This window comes from Hermetia illucens, chromosome 1 (assembly GCF_905115235.1).
Source record: "Hermetia illucens chromosome 1, iHerIll2.2.curated.20191125, whole genome shotgun sequence".
Classification (NCBI taxonomy): domain Eukaryota; kingdom Metazoa; phylum Arthropoda; class Insecta; order Diptera; family Stratiomyidae; genus Hermetia; species Hermetia illucens.
The window spans coordinates 79,266,743-79,285,124 of NC_051849.1; the positions used below are offsets into that span (position 1 = coordinate 79,266,743).

Below are 18,382 nucleotides of genomic sequence, written 5' to 3' on the forward strand. Positions count from 1 at the left end.
GTGATTAATGTTTTATCGTCACTTTTGCCGAGTCGCTATCATTAACTCTCGTTTTCAGAGCCTAGAAAATCAATGCCCGTGAAATTTCTAAAGTCGGTTAAATCTTTTAGTCTTTTGTTAACAAAAGCATTGCCGCGGGATCGATTATTTAAGAGGGAAGAAGAGAGTGAGAGTTTATAGAAATTTGTTGAAACAATGAACAAAAATACGATTGCATTTCTGAAGAGCAGTAGAACAATTTTTTTAAAAGTAAAACAATGTTATATTCCTCCTGGAGAACATTAGAACTCAAATCATCAACAATATGTTATCCGCAAAACCGCAAAGAGAAGTTGGAAAATGATAAGTTGAACTTCAATTGTGAGGTAAGCGGCAATCTTACTTACCATCATAGATGCATCAACTTCATCCAAACTGTAGCGATGAATTCCGACCCAGCCCCATACTCGCAAATAAGGCCAGCCTCTTGATCAGAATACCGCTATTCGTGAAGATATTTTTGTCAGCGCAACCACAACGTGTAGCCACCAAACACAACACCAATTCAGAATCACTCCGGACTTCCGAAAATATGCTAAACAATTTCGGCAATTCATACAAATGTTTACGGAATGGTAAAGGCGCTAACGCCCAACTATAGGATCACCTCCAACATCGCTTACATTGTGTACATTTATTGTTTTAAACAATTATTCGATTCAGATGACATTCTCCTTCATTAGATCCTGTTGCACAGACCAACTCCACCGAGATAACAAATTTTGATTTTTAATGATATCTTGGTTATGCTCACCTATAAATAACCGTCCACTTTGCCGTTGATTACCCACCTACCCTACTAACCGAAGCAGCCCACACCTCACTCCAGCCTTAACTAAATTAAGGAGCATCCAGTCCCACTAAAGCAATTTCCTGATTACCAGCAATATCTCCGGAAGGTGTGTCCGTATCCGTTCTTAAACTGTACCTGCCAAAAGCGATCGGAATGACATAATTCTTAGCACCCAATCCCCAGACTGAACCTTCAACTAATGAAGCCTGTCCTCGAAAATACTAATTACTCGTTCAAAAACCAATCCCTCAGTTTCAAGGTGAAACACCATTCTCACAGAAACAGTGGGTATCGAACGATACCATCCATTACACCGTTCGTAAATGCACTAAAGCAATGTCCGCATCTTTATCTCGCCTCGAAGATGTTCAATAGCTCGTGGCGAAGATGATTTAGATATAGATATTCTCCGCAGTATTCTTTAAAAAACCGAAATCCTCCTAGTTTGATACTTGAATGAGAGAAGCGATCTCCATCCTGTATGCAACCATCTTCAAAATTGCCTAATATTTAGCTTAATTCAAACACGCACTGGGAGCTCAAACAAATCCCTTCGCAGAGATCGCAATACCATCCTAGCCCAAAGCAATCCCTGCCCGAAAAAGTAAACGTTCTTGGTGATTACTTTTTAAAAGCACCCCACTCCGCGCTCCTCATTCTTAACGAAGGGTCTCATTTCAGTGGTGACAATCATTATATTCATTCTTCCAATCAACCAATCAAACCGAGCTTCTTTAACTCCCCTTTTCCCAACCAGACTCAATTGTTCTAACTCACTAATCAACTTTCCCCCCAAACGGTTACAGAGTCAATCAAGCAAAGCAAGAATAAAAAGTCGATCGGGCTGGGCAAAACCCGTAACCGTCATCGTGGAAAAGCACCCTGCACCCATTATTCTATCCCTATCCTCCTTCATAATTCATTTGGTGTCCAGGTCACAGCCGTTCCTGAAAAAATTATAATCCTCCGGTTTTCTCCTGCTGGCCTATCTCCATACTTTCAACCTTCTGTTCACAAAAGGAATAAGCCACTCGGTTCAATATGCTCTTCTAATCCTGAAAATAGACGTCTCGCTGGGTATGAACCAAAAACCCACCTACGATAGCACGCCCCCTTGAACACAATATTGTAATATAGATTCCCATACAAGCTAGTTAATATCCTGGATTTCCACGCTCTGTAAAATAATCCTCCGTTTTCTAGAGAGGAGAAAACCCCAAATGAAAGTTACGAAACCAGCTGGAATCCCCCAAGCTCACTGCAGTTAGTGCGCACGACGCAGTTAGCTAGGAAGGAGAGGCCAGCAAATGCCAAAAACGACTATGACCGGTTTATTCATGGCAGTTTTGCCTACATTTTCCAGCAAATGGAAGGGAATCGTAAACATAACAAACATAAAGAAGTTTTAGTTACAAGTGGTGAGGCTAAATTTGAGACAAATCTTTTTAACATCATTCTTGATCAATTATCTGAAGAGCCTAATTAAGCATCAAGTTCGCAAGGCGTTAAGACCGTACTCGCTAAATGAAAGCCAACCTTAGCTTCCAAGATATGACGAGTACGCGGGCGGGGTATTTGTGAACAATGAAGAGCCTGTTGACTCCTCTGGTATGCTCTGCGGCAACATCTAGTGCCAGGAGAATTCGTGCGCTCGGTTAAATTACTCAGATAATCCCAAATAATAATCCCAAAAGTAAAGTTCGAAGTGTGACGTTGTGTCTCTATCGGTATTCATAACGGAAGCGGCCTCTGCGAAACGACCAAAAGATCGATCGAAAGTGATTTGAAAATCTGGCGACTGCATCTAGATCAGGCGTTCGACAGAGCAAAATGGCGCGACCGACCAAGGCGAACCAACCCCGCCTTTAAACGGACGAAGAATGAAGATTATAAAGCGTATGTTCTCCTATGTGTATAGTGTAGTGGTTTACGGTGGGACAAATGAATTTTCAGAGTTATGTTTGGGTATTCATGAGCACTACGCAGAGTCAATTTCAAACTAATGCAATGGGAACAACTCTTAGACTAGTTCGCTTGGATCTGTAAGGAAACAATGAAGGTGAGGGACACGGAGCATTGGAAGAGATACTAGACGAACTTAATCCAGTTTCTGTAACACATTCTGCTCCTTGGATCACCATACATCTGTTTAGTAGAAGCTATAAAATAAACCTCGAGTGTACTGAGGTGCTTCTGGAGCAGGGGTCTATTTCTTAGTCGAGTACAACGGACTACTAACGTCTGAAGACTAAGGTTCTTTCCTAGCTTTTATTTTTGGCATTGCTAATTTCAGTTTCTTTATGAGATTTACCCTTTGTTTTTATGTTTACCAAGAATTATGGTAAGTCAATCACCCACCCACAAGATGAATAAAAAATCTGTAGATAAACATTTCGTTCTTCGTTGGCGTCTTCAAATTCTTGAAAAGAGAACCATCGTCGAATTTCCAGGCAATAGTTCTTTTATTATTATTTAAGTACAAAAACTAACACGTCACTTCCACTTAACTCCTCCACATAATTAAGTCTTACCCCATTCACACTTTTCTCGTCATTAACGTCTGCGGCACAGCTTTTGATAAATCACAGAACTATTATTAATGGCCATCCACATTATTCCTTTAGTACCATCATAAATATCTGCCTTCTCTGTTACCTCATAAAGCCAAAAATAAGGCGTTACTCAGTGCCTCCGTGTATTTTTTTATTTCCAAAGTCAAAGTGTTAGTCGCTCTTTATTTTGATTTGTAGATATTAACCATCCTTAGGCATGATCGTGTACTAAAGAAAATCATCAAGCTAATGTCTTGTAATTTAGTTGCATGCCTTATTTAAAGCTTGGATTCGAAATGAATTCAAATGTTTTTTTGGTAGGTACTCAGTAACCATAGCCTTAAGATCTTCACATTGAAATCTGATGACTTCAGATTTTATTCAACAGATACCATGGAATGCTATTGAATTTGTCTGTGATTTCGGGGAAAGAGAATAGGAAGATGGTACCAAAGATATACAGATTCTTAGACGAACCAAAATGAAGAGAACACTTTACTTCTATTAGACCGCAAAATTTCAAATGTTCATCCATTCATTTGAGGGGTTTATTGCATTTTAATAGAACTTAATGTGGGTGTTTCTGGATCTATGAAATTTTAAAGTCATTACTTGAAATTACATCACTTTCGAGTGTTTCAATGATGCTGCTAATAATCACCAACACGATAACCTTTTGTGTAAATGATTTTTGAAATAGATTCTCGAGGTTTGTTGAAGAAAATTTTCTGAAGAATCATGAAATGGGGGAAGTTCATAGTCCTGAGATCTTTAATTCAGATTTTGCAAAATTTTCGTTTTGGTATTTAAGAGAACATTGACTGGGCATGGATAGCTGATGTGCAGAAGATTTAAGGTTTTTGAACTTGATTTCAAATTAATTTGGTGGTTAGATAAAGTTGGTTATAATGATACGCTTTTTATCCTTTTAAAAATTTAACATATTTCAAAGCCAGCCACGATTCTCTTATACATACATATTCATGTAGAGGCTGTTGTAAATCGGAGTAACATAAAACTGAACTTCAACTGAATGATATATTCGTACTTCTTGCAATGAGCAAGTGGCTTGTGCTTATGAGTTTCGATATCTACCGATGCTATTGACATTCCTTCATTCTTAAGGCGAATCAATACAGCTTTCCGCCTCCTTTGCTAGTTCCACGTAATTCAAATTCATTAAGTTTAACATTTTATGTAAAAGCTAAACTAAACCACAATCATCACGTATCCCATCACTCATTCTCTCTGCAACCTCATCGTCACCTTTAGCCATTATTGCTGACCTTCGCGAAATCTACATTTTCAGTGGAGTGGTCTTCTAATTAATGAAAATGTCTATTGGTATTTTCGAGCGTAACCGACTGAAGAACAATCTCATATATTTTCATAATTGTGATTAAGCTCATTACCTTGCCTACAGTTAACTGCATATGCAGCTTCATATCGTCTACTCGAGACCGCTCATAGAATGTATCGGGAGCTTCTTTGAGTACGCTTGGAGGCATAACCAGAAAATCTCAAGGTATATGATTTACATTATTCTGTAATGTTTATCTGTAACCTGGAAGACCCTTTCTCAACATCATCGCTGACATTTTCTTAACTTGGATCTTGGTAATGGCATTGGTTGGATAACCCCAACAAGAACGTTACTAGTTGCGGTTTTGGTGATGTAAAGGGACCTATTCATAGAAAAAAACATGTTCTTGCAGATTAGCTGATCGTTTATGGCTGCGCTGCTTCCAAGGCAAAGGTGAGATATCGTGTGGAAAGTAGCCTCTGCCCTAGACGGAACCTCAGTTCACTTTTTCTAGAAAGTATTAGCAAGCTAGCAATTCATGTTAATGATCGTTAGCCGATAATATCCTCCCCCTAATTATCAAAGTTTCATAGCTACGTATCTTATATCTTCAATGGCATTGTCATTCACAGTCTATACACTGTTGTTCCGTGTATCGGTCCCTGACCAACGCTCCAACTTTCCAGGAAACGAAAATTAGCTTCCACTTCTTACCTTTGTATTTTTCACTCTTGACTTGAGCTGAGAGCAAAATGTTGATAGAATCTTTCTGCAACTTTTCCTACCTTCTTTCGCTTACATTGCAATGCGCCTGGTCGTTCGCTGTTGCAAATGCATTGTCAAAGTGCAACGAACTTATCTTCCAATCACCCTCGACATTCGTTGGGCATTTCAACTGCGGGTCTGAAAGATAATTTAGTGAGATGCGAGTGTGTACTTCAGGCGTGTATGTTACAAAGCCTATACTTTATAAGTCGGATGGCCTGCAGAACATTTTTGCTAAATGGACGATGTCTTGAAGATGGAGCAATTGGTGTTTTTCTTTCAATGTCATTTCCATGTCCGCATTAGTGTTTTGCAAGCGATTTCTTTGTGCGTCTAGTGGCAAAAACTCTGGAAAGGCTTGAATTCAAAAGGTTGTAGGATATAGAATAGAAGATAATAAGTTGATGGCTGTCGGCTTTTCACCTTTCAGCATTTTGCTTTAGTAGACAGGCATTGGATAAATTTCCTTTATTCATCCTTATGTTCATTCTCGGTTATCTGTATCTGAATATTTCGCCTAAGATCTGCGGAATGTGCTTCTTTGGAATGTAGCATTGTGATATCTGATACATATATTTGAATTTCTGTAATTATTTATTTCTTTTTGTTTTGTTTTTAAATTGATTGAAAAGGAATTAAGTGGGAATAAGCCCATCCCTGCTAGTTTTTGTAGTGAATCTTTATTTTTACTTGTCAAAAATGTACCCAAGAGATGGCACAAACTACATAAAGTATTTCACTAATGTCACAGTTCAAAATCGAAGCCCTGTTATCTAATAGCCCACACAAAGCCCTAACTTAAAAGTGTTGCTTTAAACCACTTCCATCCAGCATCCATTGCAATGCAAAATTAATTAAAATTTCATATTATTAATTGCGGATATGCAAACAATGGACCAAAAATACACGTAAGCAATCCAAAATGACTTAGCAAAGATCTCTGCGTGGAGATAAATGAATATTTTTATTGATAACTTCCTTACAGCTAAATCCATTAGCACATCAGCATTTCAGGGCGATTCTTTTGGACCAAGTTGCAAGTCAGCGTATGCTTTTGAAAGCCTCTACGGCATGTTATGTAAACGATATAATATCTGATTGTTCCATTCGTTTCTGAAGATCTTTTTGAGTCGATGGCAAACAATCAATTCCATATATTATGGTGCGAAAGGCCTTGGTAAAGGTGCTAAGTAACTGTTTTGGTATTTCACCAAATTTTAGATCAACATAGATTGCACTTTTGGCATTATCTCTTCTTGTAAAAACGGAGCCAGGAGTTGTAAACAAAATTAAGTGGAAAGCCTAACAAGTAGAAATTCTGCAAATGCTGCAGGTATAACTAATTTGACCATCTAAATGATAGTGAATTTGTGCATTTATGTTTCAGCATATGTTTGAATTGCTGTCTCACAAATACAAAATGATAAGCAAATTGCAATTAATTTCTTCAACAACTTTCATTCAAGTGTATCTGAGCTATTGGCACTCCAGACAATATAAGCTTTAGGCAAAACGAGTGTCTTCCATTTTTCATTTTATTCATCATGTATGATATTTTGATTTGATGTATATGGTACCGCAGTTTTTTACAAAAAGCACTACATCCTTTCTGCATGGTATAGGCTTCACCGAATTAATTGAAATTCAATCGAAACTACTTTCTATTTTTCCTGTAGAACAGCCATTAATTCCTCTGTTTTGAACAATTCTCACCACGAATTCGTCACTCCAACTCTTCTTGCAGATGTTCAATGGAATTTAGTCGTGGGCCTTAAGAAAGCCCGCTGGTTTCGTCTACATTATTGGCATCAACTATTGCTTAATGAGCATATATGTATGTACTCCTTGCAGGCCTGGCGAGAGGGTGAAGGAAAGAGGGGAATTGGGGCTAGAAATTTCCACGGGGTTCGGAATAAAAGGCGTAATAGGGGAACAGGCATAATTTTCCCTCTAGATCCGTATAATTTCCACCGCTTGTCTTGTTTTCCGCATACCGCTCACGTGTTATAAAATTACCTCGAACGTCAGTATAATCTGGATGAAGGCGTGTCGTGAAGATGAGGTAAGATCAAGCCAATAGAGCTAATTATAACATCCACTGTTCACTACTACCTGGTATCTATTGTCATCCAGTCATCAGAATCTTTGAAAATAGGTACTACCCACAGAAACCAGAGAAGAGTTACTGGAAATTTGCAGAATGAAAACTTAATAAGGTTTTTCTGTTCCGTTTCCTGAGTTACCTGAAGCATGCTTCTTTTGGTACCCGAACTTTGTAAACCTCAATTCTGGATTGCTGATGATCTAGAAAATTTTTGGATTGGCCATTTGGTTTCCGTAAATCGATTTGACTTTCGAAATCACAAAATTATTTACTACGTGGATTTGATGAATACATCAAATTCCACTAACTACATAGAATCAAATTGTGGGTGCCGTCTCTAGTTGGTTTTCTCAACAGTTCAATCCTGGATATAAACATAATATATGGACAAATCTACACAATCAGCGACATATGGTCGCCCTAAACCTCTCTTTGGGCATAACGCCTCAACGCTTATGCGCCATGGTTGTCGGTTCCTCGCTATGTGCTTATACTGCCTCAATGATTTTCCGAAAAGCTTGTACTTCTCCTCTACTGTTCCATGCACCAAGTTCTAAGGCTACCCACTGATCCGCCATCTTGGCACAGTAGATTCCATTGCATGGGATAGCCCATAATGCACTTGTCGCCCCTCCTTAACGTGCCATCAATTTCACTTTCTTATGTGTGAAACATGTAAGTCGCTGAAGGTCAAAATGGGGATCTAAGTTGGCTATTGTGAAAAGCGAGATTACATCCAAACTTGTATCAGGAAAAACCTTACACCACCCGCACTTAGATTGGCCTGATCATACATATGCCTCTTTAGTAAAATAAGCTGCTCCAGCGAATTAACTACTTTTCTTCATGTTCGTTCATGTACGATGGAACCAGTACCAAAAAAAAACTCCTTTCGCCACTACCCCAAATAATCAACCAGGCGATGTACACAAAACTTTCATTCAAAGCATAAGCATAAGCACTTCGCTTTTCTTTCTGCTTGCCATTCCTATAGTATCCTTCACGAGCCCGAATACTCAAGAATATCCAGAACATATCCTGAGATCAGTCGTTAGATAATCTTTTTTTAAATCAAGAGGACTAGGCAGAGAACATGTCCTTTGTTTTTTTTGGCAACCAAGAGACCCTTTCAATCTGAGGTTTACGGGACAATTACCTCAAATGGGCAAGATTCTCCCCATTAGGGATCATTTTAAGTGATTGTCTATTTATCTATAATAACTAGATTATTTGAAAGCTTACGCCAATCAGTGCTTTTGGCACTTCCTGAGTAACTATGTTCGTCGATCTCTATTCACCATAAAGTCTAAACCACAAACTTTACTTTAACCATAAGCTGAAATCAGTTGGAAAGCACCGTAATTGGCAAGTGAATCGTCCTTCCCAAAGAACGTCCAACGCCTCTTCACAATATCGCTAAATCAAAGGTTAATAGACCTTCCACCGTAGCTTTTGTTAGCAAAAAAATTTTATTTAATTTTCTCTTTACTAATCACTGGCAATCTGGCAATCATATCATTATAGATCACTACCATCCACCAAGTGCCAGCAACGCATAGCATAAAAGCCAGCGAAATAAAGCAAAAATGAAGTAAAATAATTTACTTTCTAGACGCTCAGAAATTTTGAAACTAACTCCTTTTCTTCTTCTTCGCAGTTCTAGAACGTCCTTCAGTATTGCGGTCACTGGTTCGAGATATTTAATAACCCAGCCCAGTGATTGCGTCTTCCAATTTCTTACACCTAATAGCGTTTCATCTTCTGCGTAAACTCTGTCTTCCTATATTGTCCTTGGCTTCCGATTAAAGTCCATCAGTCAATTTTTCACTTTTATACCCTTTTGGGTTGTCTCTTCGTGCATACGCTGCAGATGACGAGCCCAGTGGAGTCTTTGTAGTCATGCCAAGATTGTAACTTCAAACTTAACATAGATTTCATACAACTCTTTGTTGCGCCAGATGCACCACTCACCTCCGACACGAACACCTAGCAGTATTCTCCGTAGAACCTTTCTTACAAAATTTTCAATATTATTTTTGCTTCCTAACTTAAAATCTGTACTTCACTGCCATAACATAGCTCAAATCTGTTGATCATTTTGTATATATTGTAATGACAAAATAGATTAGTGATCAAAAGACTAAGTGGCCGCAAACCACCAAAAACCCGAAAAACTAAAAAAAGCAATTTTGTTGAAATCGGCCGTGAAGGTCCGCTCGTAAATACTGAAATTCCATCGATCTTTTGATAGCTAACTTCGTAGATATGTAAAATGTAATATTCTGTCTAGGTGGCGTTTTTTTCTGATTTTCATCATTTATCTGAAATCAGGTTTCGCGTTCTGTCACATCAAGGCCTACCAGTATCTCCTACGTGCTCGACATCGTCGATTTTATGAGCCGGACTAGTTTTGCTGGAACGTTAGGCTGTAGTATTATTTTGTACACTTGTGGAGCCATTAATACTGTCGTAAACCTGCTTAAAGTCCATAAATTTTTTGGTAGACGTCAACATTATACTCCTAGCACTTCTCTCGATCTCTAGATCAACTTATCCTAAAGCTACCTTGATATTGTCCAATTAAGTTTTTAGCCTTAAATCTGAGTTTCTTCTTCAAAAGTTTGATGAATTCTTTGACTAAGACTATCCCGAATTCACGAGAGGGGACCAAAGTACGCTTCCTTTTCGATCGCCTTGTTCTTCTCTAGCATTGCCGAACACGTCTTCCCAGATAAACTAAACGCGCGTCACTAATTTCTTCTCCGGCTTTTGTTTGTGATGCACTTCCTCGTGCCGTAAACTTCTTTCTTTGTTTTAAATTCATCATCGGAAACAATTGTCAACCATTATTTTGACCAATTGTTTTAAGGAAAGTTTCCTTTCTTTTATCGCTCGATTTATGTGGCTACCGAGCTCCAAAAGGGCTAACGGCGGTATTTTACTCATAGTCCATGTTGATGATGATTTCTAATCTTTCATTAATGTATTGTAATAATCTTCGTCGAAGTGAAGGTCAGCCAACTTGAAGTGTATCATGGAAGTCGAAATTTCCCTTTGTCTAATCTTTCGTGTCAATGTTATCTGGTCCTGGTAACTGTGTAATCTTCTCCATACACGCCATAAATGCATCAACAATACTTGTGTCCGGCTTTGTATTTGTCTCGATTTAACTTGTGCAGGAGTGGCTACAGTGGGAATAAAACAGAATCTTCGCTTACCGAAAATAAGATAAGGAAAAATAATAACAATATGAAAACGAAGACAGTGCCGGTGTCTTACCCACCCTTGCTCCACAAAGGAGAGAAGAGGACTCCACAAAGGAGAGAATAGAAGATTTTATGTTTTAATCAAAGATTAGATTTGAGTATATTTACTTTTTGAAAAATCTTTCCTTGCTATGTCCAAACATAAAGGACGAAGGCTGTGCAGCCCTAGGAACATGGACTCTTCACCCGAGTGGTAATTCTTTTCAGGGTACTACCCACCGCGGCCAGGAAAGCTGTGTTAATTGGAAATTTCCACCAGCTTCCTGGTCTATTCGACTATTTTTAATTAGGCGCCGGTTTGGTATATCAGCAGGAATATACTATTTATAATAATATTAATTAACAAATCGCTTCAGGTGTGAAAGGTCTTCTAGATTTTTACGTACGGAGGAATATTCGAGGCCACAATGGTTCTATTTCTGCATATCTCGTGGTGTAAATGATGCGAGTTTATCCAACTATTTACTTCACTTTACAACCTTAACAATAATGCGAACTCAAAAGAGGCACCTCATATAACTTTTTTAATAACAGCGCCAAACTTTCTAGTGAAGAGAGAATATTTTTATATACAGGCACCATCGTAATTTGTTTTCATTGAACTGCTTATGTGAATGGGTCCTTAAACTTAAATAGATACTGCAGCCTGATACAATTTTGAATGGAGAACCTCGTCCACATACGGACCGGATACCCATCTCTGTATTCACCGGTCACAAATGACACTGAATAGGTCACACATTAAGGAAGGACAACAATTCCATTGAAACTACTATCAAAAGGTGGCCGACAAAAATACGTGGAATATGAAACAAGTCGGGAAACCGGAAGCTGGACGCTTCAAGTATGAAAGTATGAAAGTCTTTTATAAAGACATTTCAGTGTGAAATTTGGTTCATTAGTACGTAACACGTAATAAATGCATATATTATGTGAGAATGTCAACATTCGGGCAATGTTGACATTCAGAATCTTGAATCTCCAAAGAGGTGACAACTTTGACCTATTATAACTTTGTTGGTAATAGTGCGATTTCCAAGAAACTTGGTAGGATCAAGCTCTATATTATAGCCTACATTGATGCGAAATTTCGTGGTGCTAGGATGAACTTAATGGGGGTTCTGTAGCCAATTATTGAAAATTATAGTAATATACTATTATTAACTTTATTCGAAAGGATATCTGTATGGAAGGTATTTCGGAGCCTACCCACCATATAGTGGTAGTCTGTCGATTTTTTTCAGATTCGTCGGTTGGGCAGTTTCTGAGAATGGCCTCGTTAAATAAATGATCACTTTCGACATGCCGAACTCCCCACCTTTCCAACAAATGACAAAACTAACCCCAGCTTCGGAAAGTACTAACCGAGCCCTTTCATTTGATACCCCACATGAATATATTTGGTAGAAAGAATATATACCCCTCTTTTGCCCCCTTAAATTCAAAGTAAAAGGATGTAACTCACTATATGCGTGGGCGTTCACAGTTCCTGCCTTTCTACCAAATTTGGTGTCAATTGCTACAACGGTCTCCGAGAAACCGATTTTAATAAGGTTTTGTGTTTACAAGAAGAAGCTTCTTGAGAGCCGAATTGCATTTCATCAAAGATGACCGGTCTGCGTTGTCAATGCCGTATACCTCATTTAAAGGTAATTGGCAACCATATAATAATGCAAGAGTGAATCTTATGAGCTGAGAAACGTCTGAAGTATCATCTTGAAATATTCATCAGATGACGCATGTGGAACATTTGCACCTGAATGCGCCTAGGTAAAAGTGTAGAATTCATCACTGCTGTCTAGATCAGCCCCACTTCAGAGTTTGCAACAAGTTTAAACTTTCAAATTTGTTTATTTTCATACCAAACTCCTTTTTCATCTAATTGTCTTTATAACTAGAACTATATGAACAATATTAAACTGAACTGAACTATATGTAATTATAAAGATAGTGGAAACCTGAAAATGTACCCCTGAGAAGGCACTTGCGCATACGTAAACCATTTAAATACCGTCTACTGACAAACAGACCTAGACAGGGCCTAGGGGGATAATATTTCATTTTTTTTCTCCTAGTCTGGGCTGATATTTTTTTACTATACATAAATACATACAATAAAAAGCTACAAAACACTTCATACTCCATTACATACCTCCATATTGCGATTTCGCTTATTCAACTTATTCAGTCTAAGTCTTATTTATAAGTATTTCCACAAAGCGAACCAATTTTTTTAAGGAATTAAGATAAATCACTGCCGTAGTCCCACTTTCGTTTTATCGCTTAAAATTTAGATTATTATATTTAACAAGTCAGCATAGTTCCATTGAATGTCTTTCAATTACGCAAATGCTTGTAAAAGGTCAGCAGCGCAAGTCAGCCCGTAGGCATTTCACAAGTGATGACCCTATTGTCCACATAATTGGGTAAATCCCTTCGGCACCACTATTTTAGGACACTGCTCTAGTTTTAATGAAACTTTTTCCACTTCATAGTTGTTTTCATTATACGTAGCTGATTATATATGTTTTCAATTATTTATTGCTTACATCTAATTTTTTGCTCTTCCCAATTATCTTGCAGAATTCTCCTCGTCTTCGGCGTCATCATCGAAAACAACAACAGTTGAACCAACAGTGCGGATACAATGTTTGTCCGGTTCAATGTTAATAACAATCAAAGATGCTCCGCCAAGTCATGAAAACGGTCTTTTCAGTGGAATGATTTATCCTAAGGGATTATCGAAAAATTCAACATGTCTGACAGAATACCGGTGAGATTGCCAATTGATAAAGAAGCACTTTCAAAAGAGCAATAGCAATTTTACAATAAGCCATCATCGTCAAGATCTTTCAAAAATCTTTCTGAAAGATGATTTTAAAAATTCCATTTTTGCAAATTTCTTCTATTGTTGCCTTTTGCTTTTGCTAAATTTTTTGTCAATTCCGATGGAATCTTAATGCATTTTATTTTTGCTTTGTTTCGTGTTTCTTTCGGCTATGTAGTGACCACGATGGACCTTTACGCTACAAACTTCCTCTACGTAGTTGCAATACTATGCCACAAGAAACGGTAAGTTGAATGAGTATTGTTGGATTGATTTATTAATCTTTTACGTGACTTTCATAATGAGGTTGATTAAAGTTATGTTAGTTGGATAAATGCGGTAGATGTAAGATTGCGGGTCTACATGTAACTTCCATACGGGCTTTGAGCGAAGAAGCAAGCGGAAAGGTGTGTAAGAGTTGCGAAAATGCATTAGATCTCAAGATGAGGAATGCTCAGGGTCAGTTTTTAAACTTTGCCGATTGTCTAACGGAATTAGCGGAATAGAAAAGGAGTAGCTTTCTCACGTGTGTGAAGTTCGATTTGTGCATACCTCTGTTAGGTAACATATGGATTTCAGATGATTGGAAATGGAATTCAAAGGAAATTCATAGGAAAATATTTATATTAACCTTTAAGTGTCACGTAACAGTAAACAATTTAATACGAAAGTTCTTCAGACGTTGCAAACACGTTGCCATTCACCAGGTATAATATAGCCTTACGCGGAATTAGAGATTTTATCAATAAGCAATATGTTTCCCTAGAACCACCCACACTGCGACTGTGAACAATAAAACCAAAACGTGCAAGCCATACAAGCTCGTTTCGGTCATTCATTCGCAGTACGCAAACTACCACCGGGTAATTTGAAACCGTAATCTTATGGGGACACTGAAAAGAACAGTAACCATGTCATTCACCTATCCAACCTCTTATAACATCAAGAGCCATGTACCATTCTTTTTTTCATCGAAACTACGCAAAACTAGATTCTGCATTCAGTCCACACATATGCCACGATTTTAATAGCCTCGGCAATCCGGCGTCGCGTCAATCTCATCTCGTAGACGCAACAAAATCAAAAGAACCTCAGCACAAATCAAGTATTCTATCTACGATCAATTTGGAACGATTAAAAGCATCTGCGCTCGAAAAGCATCATGAAGTCGGGACATGCTTGACATGCTCTGCGAAAAAAACTTCCATTTTCAATTTTCAATTAAGCATTGGCGGTTTAAGATTAAAGTGATTAATCGAGAATTTATCACAGTCGGAGTAGTTCACGTATCCTGACTATGGGCACGATGCAGTCTCTATAATTCCATGCTATCCCATAGAGTCATGGAATTGTTCAAAGTTCGAAACGTGATTAATCTTTTTTCTTGCTGGACAGTCTTCGCAGATTGGCAGTAGTCCGATCTCGATATTCCGTTAGAATTGCTTTCTAATTGCAATAACCCTTTTTCTATCAAGACGATACAAAGTTAAATACTGAATATTGTACCGTAAAAACTGCCAGGTGATGCCTCAATTACAGATCAACCTGCTGCTAAGATGATTAGAAAGAACAGTAATAAATTGAGCTACCTTTCACCTTTGTATTATTGCCGTCGGTCCATAAACCCATGTTCTGTGGACGATATGTTGGAGTGAAGCGAATTAAGAGCTCCGAAAGAAAAACACAATGACCTTGTACTCCGCCCATTTCAAATATCACACTGGCCACTTATGGTCCGCACAACTATGGAGAAATATAATAGTAACCAGATAATAACCATAGCGACCAGTCATTCCCACACGTAGTCGTCCATTTGCCGTATATGGGAGCAATATGTAACAAGCCGATTCGTAGATGAATTTTTAATGGACACGCGGATAAGTTACAAATACCAAACAGTAGTGTTGTCATCTGGGCTACCGTTTAGCTAATTGATTTTTTCTCCGCTTTGAATATTTCGCTCTTCAGTAGAGGTCTCAATTGAATTGCACATTCATCAACAATTCATACCAATTTCCATCCTCCAAGCAATTCGGAAAAGGTCTACTTTGCAGATGACTAGTGAGCTTCAGCATGTTTCTGATGGCTCCGTATCTTCATGGCCTGTGCGTTGCATGGTGTATATATAATAAAAACCATGTTTCCTATTTTTTGACTCAGATAACTACATATTTTGAATCATTGATGAATTATTTGTAACCCAAGCAGCCTTTCGTTCAACTGGCAAATGCTCACCAGTTACCGCGAAATGTCCCATCGATCAATGCTGTGACTGTGGGAATTTCCAAACGCTCTTCAGATGAAGGAAGAAATTTACTGCTAATATTATGGAGAGTGTCAATAATTAGCTTTCACTACTTTACACAGAAAATTTTCTTTCGTAATATTTATAGTACAAAATTCTAAATGGATGTTACCACTGTGATCCTTCAATATAAGTCGTTGATCTTTTGATCTCATCTCAACTTCATAGCCACGTTATGACGGCATCAACATATTACTTGCTTATAACTTGTGGTAAATTTGTCATGAAGTTAATTTGCGGTTTTATGGCTTAGGTTAAAACTGTACGGTTGAAATTAATTCGGAGGAAATATTGATTGAATAAACTCAACTATACAAAGTGAGATATATATCATTCTGTCGCAAGCGCAATTTCATGCATTGGTAATTGCAAATATTCTCTGGGTTCACTCTTATTATCGTTTATAAAGAGAAAGTTGATTTTACTTTTCATACTCGTATGTCGTTCAATTAAATCAGAAATTATTGACAAGAAAATTGGAAAAGTTACTCCACGGAACATTCAATGAAGACATTATTATTTAAGTGGCTCCTAAATTGTAACTTTAAAAATAGACAAAATGTAGAACAAAAATGTATTCGTGGAAAAGCTCATTAATTTTAAGTCCCTACTCAATAGTAATTAGTTCCGTCGTCTTTCCAACGCTCGGAGATATGTGCGAACTTGAGAACTGTCAACTACCAGAGTAAGCAGACAATAGCTGAAATCACTCTGGAAAGCATCAAAGAACGCTTCGAAAGTTTGATTAACAGAGAGAAGGTTGATTACCATTCAGAAGCATCCTTTAGATCATTGCAGGGTAATGTACGGATTTAGATACCCGCTTCACCTGCTCTTCATCGATTTTGAGAAAGGTTCTGACAACATAAACAGGGACTGTATCTCAGAGTGGCATATGCCAGCATAAATTGTCACGTCCTATATCGAGATAACATCTTGGAGCAATTTGCACCAGAGTTCGCCAGGGCTGCATCTTGTAACCAATACTTTGTCTTTTCCTTATCGGTAACTTTCTTGATGCCGCCTTAGCTAGGGGACGGGTATAGGGTCAATGGATGAATGGATGGATTTTTTCCCAAACACCTGCGCCACGCTGATGACCTTACATACCCTCTTATTGAGTCATGGACCTTAGCCAAATGGTTCTGGACTAGGAGAAGGAAGGAAATACGCGTCGCGCTGATGATAAACATCAACAAACCCAAAGTTTTGAATCTGACTCGTCATCGCAATCTTCCAGCTCCAGCTTGCTGATTAAAGAAGCGTTATTTCCGCCGACGCGACAATTATATTAAATATGATATCGTTCAACCTATTACCAGCGTTAAATCACGTTTCGCTCTTTTGTTTGAAATTTAAAAATGATGCTGTGTCAATGACAACATCAGGTTGAGGCTGTTCGGTGCTAATGTTCTCTCTGGTCTGAGAAAATATCAAATAAAGGGCTTCGTCGGCGCACAGGCCAAATACTCTTGAAAGTGCTGATAAGAAAGCAGAAGTGGCAGTGGATGGGTCACACATTAAGGGGGTCACTCCCACTTTTTAAGAATTTTTTGACGACCAATCTCCATAAGAATATGAGTTCCAAATTCCCGAACCACCCATCTTGAAAAAAGGTTGCTTAAGGACTCTATGATTTAGCCTGATTGCCTTACCAGAAATCAAAAAATTCAAGCAATATTTGGATATCCTAGCTAGTGACGATAAAATGAATTGCGATTATTATGAAACCGAATAACTGAAAGGCTTTTAAAAATTAATTTTAAAATTTCAAATTTTGATTTTTACTTCCAAAAAAGTTGGAATTGCTCGGAATTTCCTTATCCTACGAGCATCCTATTGTCACCAGTTTATTTATATAACTCTTTGGAGATAATTACTTCTTACTTCTTATTGCGACTACTGACTCGTTTCACAACTCCTTGTGTAAACTCACAACTGAACTGGAATTTCAAACTTATTTCTTATAGCTGTTACACTTTACAGCCAAGACCAAAATTACCCTAAAGTTTGAAAATAAATTTAAAAAAAATATATGTGCTCCCGAAGCTTTTTCAATACATATTTCTATATACATTTGTATTGGAAAGTCTCAGGTAACAAGTCAGCACACTACTATAGGTTCGGTGCTCCATCGCTTAATTAACCCTCCGAACACCTGATCTTTTAACAGATCTATTTCTATTTATGCAAAACACAAAACTTCGATTTTTTCAACCCGTCATACGGGAAGACCCCTTCAGAAAGGGGCGCAACTAAATTGCTTTTTATAATATCTAGTGGAATTCACTATCCTAGGATGGCCGTCGACTAAGCCGCCAAAGACATATACCTATACCAACTACACGTATGTATAAACTATATCTTTTGGAGACTGAAATCCTCGGAATTCGCGTCATTCTTGCCACTCTGACTATTGTGTTTTTTC

The 18,382-nt window shown here is 38.0% G+C and overlaps 1 protein-coding gene across 3 annotated transcripts in view; it reads left to right on the forward strand.

The window, feature by feature from the left end:
- The window catches only part of LOC119650908, a 194,678-nt gene that overhangs the window by 109,900 nt on the left and 66,396 nt on the right, over nucleotides 1-18,382 (forward strand). For all 3 annotated transcript variants that reach the window (XM_038054132.1, XM_038054145.1, XM_038054139.1), the window contains exons 5-6: nucleotides 13,406-13,595; nucleotides 13,828-13,894. In XM_038054132.1, the coding sequence (XP_037910060.1) occupies nucleotides 13,406-13,595; nucleotides 13,828-13,894 (257 nt within the window). The remainder of the gene's footprint in view (nucleotides 1-13,405; nucleotides 13,596-13,827; nucleotides 13,895-18,382) is intronic.